This window comes from Mchenga conophoros, linkage group LG1 (genome assembly GCF_057382185.1).
Source record: "Mchenga conophoros isolate Kocher_MC1m ecotype Shallow Benthic linkage group LG1, M_conophoros_male_GT1.1, whole genome shotgun sequence".
NCBI classification, from domain to species: Eukaryota; Metazoa; Chordata; class Actinopteri; order Cichliformes; family Cichlidae; genus Mchenga; species Mchenga conophoros.
In genome coordinates, this window is record NC_140526.1 from 2,534,524 (window position 1) to 2,541,536 (window position 7,013).

At 43.0% G+C, this 7,013-nt stretch overlaps 1 protein-coding gene and 2 non-coding genes across 4 annotated transcripts; all 3 read right to left on the minus strand.

The window, feature by feature from the left end:
- Positions 1-2,974: 2,974 nt before the first annotated feature.
- Positions 2,975-6,706, minus strand: rpl12 (ribosomal protein L12). 2 transcript variants are annotated; one of them, XM_085275732.1, is made up of 6 exons: positions 6,547-6,706; positions 4,539-4,612; positions 4,010-4,108; positions 3,681-3,762; positions 3,510-3,596; positions 2,975-3,138 (listed from the first exon to the last, which is right to left on the minus strand). In XM_085275732.1, the coding sequence occupies exons 1-6, from the start codon at positions 6,581-6,583 to the stop codon at positions 3,020-3,022; spliced, it is 498 nt and encodes a 165-aa protein (XP_085131858.1). In that variant the 5' UTR covers positions 6,584-6,706; the 3' UTR covers positions 2,975-3,019. The 2 variants fall into 2 exon arrangements, with proteins under 2 accessions (XP_085131858.1, XP_085131933.1); XM_085275807.1 differs by having other exon boundaries at positions 6,439-6,578.
- Positions 3,307-3,435, minus strand: LOC146582686 (small nucleolar RNA SNORA65). The gene has a single exon (XR_014893317.1). It is a non-coding gene; the product is annotated as a small nucleolar RNA SNORA65 (small nucleolar RNA).
- Positions 4,371-4,498, minus strand: LOC146582687 (small nucleolar RNA SNORA65). The gene has a single exon (XR_014893315.1). It is a non-coding gene; the product is annotated as a small nucleolar RNA SNORA65 (small nucleolar RNA).
- Positions 6,707-7,013: the final 307 nt, after the last annotated feature.

Below are 7,013 nucleotides of genomic sequence, written 5' to 3' on the forward strand. Positions count from 1 at the left end.
GTTTGTTTTAAATTGAAGGACAAATGATCAGTGTGAATTTCATAAATGTTTCCAAAACGTTGTCACAGGGGAAAAAATAATCAGGGAGAAAAGGAACCTTCACATCGACTTCCTCCACTTCTGCACAGCACGTGTACACAAACCCCACAGGAAAGAAAAAATATGTATAAAGACAGAAATTGTGTTTTCCACTAGACTTATTTGTCACCCCCAGAAACTTTATATGGAAGACGTAACTTTAACATTTTAACTCCAGCAACTTTTCTACAGTTCACTGATACAGAAGTTATTGTATGAAGCAGAGGTGTGGACTCGAGTCACATGACTTGGACTCGAGTCAGACTCGAGTCATTAATTTTATGACTTTAGACTTGACTTGAAAAAATGTTCTAAGACTTGTGACTTGACTTGGACTTTTACACCAATGACTTGGGACTTGAATTGGACTTGAACCGGTTTACTTGAAAAGACTTGATATTTTACCCCAAATATAAAATTTAACATGCATATTATATAGAGATTGAAAATGTGACGTCATTCACGGGTAGAACCGCAAAGGATTCTGGGAACTCGTGGCAAGCGGTACTAGCGCAGCGATAAAAAGAAACACAAAAATGTCAAGAAGCTGTTGTATTATTAACTGCAATAGCCGGTCGCATGACAGCCACGGGAAGCCGACGAGTAAAGAGATCGGTTGTTATCGGATTACGTCGTTGAAGAGAAATTGTTCGAGCCATGTTTCCGAAGTAACAAAGAGGCGACTGGATTGCAGCCATTGAAAGACCAATTATAACGTCCCAGAACACTCCAGCTCACAGGTTAGTCTGCTCCAAGCATTTACACACAGGTCAGTCTGCTGTTGTAGTTAATGCGTCATTTTCATAACATAATTGGTGATATAGGTTACAAGCAAGTCTGGCGCTGAACAGAAATTGTCGCGCTATGCTCCTTTATTTATTGTGTTTATTGTGCATAAATAGTGAATTGTCCTGACACAATATTGCGTTTCGCTTCTGTTATTATGGTACATTGACAAAAACATATACTTTTATTCACAGGATAAAACAGTTGTTTTGTATCACTAATTGCCCAGTACGATTACAGCATACAATATTATTGTCACTGCTACATTTCTGTGATGCTACCAGAAATTATTTCCACTGCTAATTAATTACCGTTGAGCTCAAAGGTCCTATTAATAAACGGTTAAGGAATGTGTATTTATGACGACGATTTGTGAGACTGGTAAACTTATGATACGTACGATGGTCTTTACTTTCTACACGGTGCATTTCAAGGTCCTGCACCCATCCGTCGGTAAACTGTACCTGGGCTTGTTGCAGTGACCTGAAGTTACTAAACTTCATGAGTGTATGCACTCACTCCAAGAACCGTATGATTATAAATATGCATATAAATATGCTAAGATGAGATAGCTGACTTCATCTAACTAGCAAATGTTTTCCAGGCTACGTTGGTGATGCAGTTTTTTTTTAAATGATATTTTAAAAAAAATATCATTTATTTATGTATGATATTTTTGTCATGCAATTTTAAAGCCGGTCCTACAACCGCATCCAAGAATAACATGCAGCTTATCTCAGAACTGTCGGTGAAAATTATTCTTGGAGCTAGGTTTAATTGAGCTGCATTTTAAAGAGGTGCAATTTCACAATTTGTGTATATTTTCTAAGTTCACTATTTTGTCATGTGTTGAGAAAAACACAGATTTAAAAATTACATGGTCTAATATTTACATTTAGCATATAACTGCAACATGCTTTTTTTCGGGGTTTTTTTTAAAGACTCGAAAGGACTTGAAATTCAAAATTTCAGACTTGTGACTTGACTTGGACTTTTACACCAGTGACTTGAGACTCGACTCTGACTTGCCTGACATTACTTGAGACTTGACTTGAGACTTGAGGATAAAGACTTGAGACTTACTTGAGACTTGCAAAACAATGACTTGGTCCCACCTCTGGTATGAAGTTTGTTTTTACTTTTCCTAGGTTTGTTGCATTAGCCAACTGATTTTTTTTTTTTTTTTAACTACCCTGGTGTTGATTTCTCTTATTTTGAAATGCTCCATACTTGATTTTAAACTGATGACACCACACGGGGGCGCCAAATACTCAAATCCTTTTTTGGGTGTTTGCGCTGTTCAGATTTGTCATTTACACTAGAAATGAGACCGAGGCCTTTGTAGGAGCCTTCACAAGCAGTTTCAACGCCTGCATCACTGCAGGACATTTTCTTCCCAACCTCAGAGGTATTTATTCATCGTTAAAGCTTAAAGACACAAGTACTTCCACTCTGATCACAGATACTCACGCTGTGGTATCTGACAGCTGTGGAGGTCAGGGGCTCACCTGCCCACAGCAGCGCAGCATGTTTGATTTGGCACATTTACACCAGTTTAAAGCTAATGTTCATGTGGAGTCACCACATCTGATACTGGACAGACTCTGAAGCACCACATGACAACAGTCAGCTGATCCAACAATTTGCATTTTAATCTGATGCGCACAAACAGGCGGAGTCTGCTGAGCTGCTGTAAATCTGTAACATGCAGGTTTTTTTTCATTAAAAGTACTTCGATGTTCAAACTGAGCCACAGACGCTCAGCGGACAGCCTCACTTATCCAGACAGACATTGACAGCAGTTTAAAGCGGTTTGTTCGTGAAGTCCGTCCTCTGCCGAGTGTTTCTCTGCCACCAACGCTGCGAGACCACCGGCACTGGCAGGAAGCCCGGAATTACGAGCTTCGCTTTCCAAGCTTTTTGTATTTCGGATACAGAAAAACTCAGTGTTAACGTCACTCGATCAATAAAGGATAAATACTAAAATTTAAACAAATATTCATCTCGATTTTGGCTCCAAGGTGCTGAAAACTCGACGTTCCATCAGAGATGCTGAAACGCTGTCGACATCTTTTATTTAAACTGGGAGAAGGAAAAATGGTCCAAGTCCTTTTGTTTTTTTTAAAACCTTTATTTTTTTGGAACAGTGTCCTGTTCACTCAGATGGGCACTCAACTTTGCCGCTGTTGATGTCATCGATGACATCATGGGGATGGCGGCCATCGATGGTGCACCCCACAGACTGAGCGGTTCCCAGGATCTCCTTGATGGTTCCTGATGAGGAATAAAAATGATCATGAGCCAGAATAGAAACACATGAAAGACTAACAGATATTTAACATCAGGCAGCAGGTTTAGAAACAACACTTGAGGCTCATTTCCCAGAGACGGGTTTTGAGCCTGGACGGCGCCAAGAGTCGGCCATCTTTGATTTACTTTAGTTTGTGTTCCAGACTTTTCGGCACAGAGCGGTCCATCGGTTTTTGGGCCGCCCTGTTTCCTAAAGCCGGGTCAATCTGAGCCTCCACTGGATTATACTCAGTCACTGGGACAGACGGGCATAGTGGCGGGAGGCTGAGCAGACGGTCAGGGAGAGGAGCCAATCAACAGCCCTGAAAAACCCAGGTTTCCCTGTGAGGTCTTACCGGAGAGCTCCCGGGCGATGGAGCGAGGCCTCATGACGCGAGCGATGCCCACGATCTCATCGAAGGTCACGCTGCCGCTGTGCTTAACTGGAAGATTAAAAGAGTTTATGGTGAGCAAAAAGCACCTGAGCAAGCCGAGCGCGTTCGGTCCGTGCGTTCAGAGACACTCACTGTTCTTGACCTTCTTCCTGTCACGAGGAGGCTCCTTCAGGGCTTTGATGATCAGAGCCGACGCAGAGGGAACCACCTCGATCTGTTCAACACAAACGGCATCCACTGAAACTTTAAACCCACAGACACACCCACCAATCACCACAGACACACACACCCACCAATCACCACAGACACACACACCCACCAATCACCACAGACACACACACCCACCAATCACCACAGACACACACACCCACCAATCACCACAGACACACACACCCACCAATCACCACAGACACACACACACACGAGGCCTGTGTGTCTGCAGGTGGCGCTGGTTAACTCACCGCTGCCTGCCTGTTCTGGATGGTCAGCTTCACAGTGATCCTCAGGCCCTTCCAGTCACCGGTGGCCTTGGCGATGTCGTCACCCACTTTCTTGGGAGACTGGAGTGAGGAGAGAGAGAGGCGCTCTGTAAGTCACTCAGGTACGACAGAGGGGACTTCCTGTCTTAAAACAGTCTGTTGTGGGAGGCGACTGCAAATATTGACAGTTGTGCACACATCTTTAAAGCCGTGATTTCCCTGTCACTGACAGATGTATTTGACCAGCAAAACAAACACTTAAGTGCTGTCACAGTCACGCTGAAACCAATAAAAACCAAACTGAAACGATCAAACATGCTGAGAACAGGAACAGAGTCTCAGTTTGTGTTCCAGACTTTTCGGCACAGAGCGGTCCATCGGTTTTGGGCCGCCCTGTTTCCTAAAGCTGGGTCAATCTGAGCCTCCACTGGATTATACTCAGTCACTGGGACAGACGGGCATAGTGGCGGGAGGCTGCTTTGATCCAAATCACACATTTTCTGATACTCACCAGACCCAGAGGTCCGATTTTGGGGGCCAGGGCTGAGGTGGCGCCGACTTCTCCTCCTGTGCACCTCATGTACACTGAAAGAAATGACAGACTGCATTAAAGCCTTTGCACACAGACAGAAAACTGTCATTTCTGAAGCTTCAGAATAAAACCGCTAACTAAAGCTACATGTTAAGAAACCACCCGCGCTGATCAAATGAAGCCGATCTCAGTTTGTGGAATTCTGCCTGTCCGGAAATGTTAGTTTAATCATTTTGGAGCCACTCTGTGATCCTTTTGAATCCATGACAGAAAATGGTCTTGGATCTCGGAAGAAGTTGGTCTTTCAGCATTGCCAGTCTTTAAAACAACAGTAAATGAGCAGAAGCCCTAAAAGTGCTCATTTTAAAACAACGAGGCACAGACAGAGCTCTGAAACCAGGATTTGGCTCAGAAGCTGATATGAATATCAGCTTCTGAGCCAAATGAACGCCAGTGAACTGAAAGAAAAAAGGTCACCACTGTAAATACCGACTTTACGTGGTTTTTTTGGCCAATAAATGCCAAACACTTATGAAGTGACTGATTGTTCTTCTCTGCATCACAGAAATCTCAAACATGACATGGTAGTGACCAAACTGGTGAATTCCTGCAGTTCTGTGCTGACTAAACTCACAGCAGCTGCGCTCGTACTTCAAACATCTCATTTCAGGTGGGCTGAAACCTTTACAGTAGCAACTGATGTGCATTTATTAGTCAGATATCTGCACGACACTAAAGCTTCCTGGTTGTAGGTAATGCAGTAGTGATGGATCACATTTGGCCGTCATAAAGGGTAAGACAGGAACCCACTGGCCAAAATGCACTCCTGCATTCACAGCCCAACTGTAAGCGATGACCTCAACCCAAGTCCTGAGCCAGATGGCTGCATCTGAAGCTGTGAAACAGCTGTTCTCCTAGAGGTTAAGTGATCAGACAACACCTGATGCTTCCCCAAAATTCTCATCTAATGAGTATTAACAGGAGCTGAACCATCTGTACCAACAGCTGACCCTCACACTCTCTCCATTTTCCTTCGCCCACATGTCGCTGGCAAACATAACCAACACTCAACATAAAAAGCCTAGATATAACAATATTTTGAATTACACAACATGTCAACAAATTACACTACTTTCCAAACCTTCACCTGCTTTAGCCAACTTAGTTTTTGCAGATCAGGAATTTGAAAGGAATAAACAGCAGCTGGACCTGTAAGAGTCCCATCATAAGTAACCTCCAACCATAAGTGTCAATTCAGCAGTTCTATCTTTGACATGTTTTAGGATGCTTTTTACCCCACTGAAGCCCTTGGGGTGGGGGCACATTAGGAAAAAAATTAGCTCCATATTGTGCCACGTTGATCAAACTACACTTTCCACTGGAGAAATGTAGTTTTAAGGCTTAAAAGACTACAAGTTTACATGCTAACTCTATTGAGTTTGCACTAATGCTGTAATAGCAGTACATGCTCTCACGTACAAAAGGATTTAACCGCAGCATTGCGTCAAGTGTTTGACGCAATCCCAAAATTAGCATCATAACAATTGTTATAACTACGTCATTATTCATCGCTAAAAGCTGTCCAAACATGGTCTCCATATTGCATTAACACCCTTTAGAAGACTAACGGTTTCCTCAAAAATGTACTTCAGCGATTTGTAAGGTAATTAACTGTGGCTAACGTTAGCATTAGTTGCTACGTTAGCATTAGATGCTACGTTAGCATTAGCTGCACGTGGGTCAGCACGTTACCCACTACACTACCCTCTACACCTGCCTCCGACCTGACATATTTTACTCAATTGGCATCATTAATTCTACAAACATCAACAAAAGCCTAAACTGAGTTTCTTCGTCGCGTTTCGTGTCCCATCTTTACCATTTTGTGAGCGCCGTGTGCAGGCCGCCAGGCAGGCGGAGGCAGACGGCAGAGCGACTCCATCCCGGCTGTGAAAAAGCGTCTGCTTTTATTACATTCAAAACATACCAATTTTAATCTCGTTGGGGTCGAATTTGGGCGGCATTTTGCTGCTGTGGAGGTTGAGCTCAGTTCAGCTTGGTTGGTGAGGGTGTCGGATGAACCCGGCTTCGGGACGACCGATAACTGTTGCACCTTCACCTCTAAAGGGGAGAAAGAGAAAGGAAGACCGGCGGCTGCGGAGGAGTTTATACTTCAGCCAAGTCCCGCGAGAACATGTGTCGCAGTTCGCGTTGAGACGTATGACGAAACGCCATGTGGGCGTGGTTTAAGACTTACTTTAGCCAATAACTAAATTGCTAAAATCATTTCTAAAACTTTAGTGGATTTATTTGAACAATAAATAAATAAATAAAAAGACATCTGAAAAGACGAGCGTACTCCATGAAATTTGAATTAATATAGCTTCAAATAATAAATGCATAAATTACATCAGTGATATATATTATATTTAACTGTATTTTACTAGAAAAAAA

Excerpts from the sequence above, each read along its gene's own strand:
- rpl12 (XM_085275732.1), bottom strand. The coding sequence starts at position 6,583 with ATGCCGCCCAAATTCGACCCCAACGAGATTAAAATTG. Across the intron at positions 4,109-4,538 it reads AAATCGGACCTCTGGGTCTG|TCTCCCAAGAAAGTGGGTGA; the intron begins GTGAGTATCAGA and ends TCCTCACTCCAG. Across the intron at positions 3,763-4,009 it reads TCCAGAACAGGCAGGCAGCG|ATCGAGGTGGTTCCCTCTGC; the intron begins GTGAGTTAACCA and ends TGTGTTGAACAG.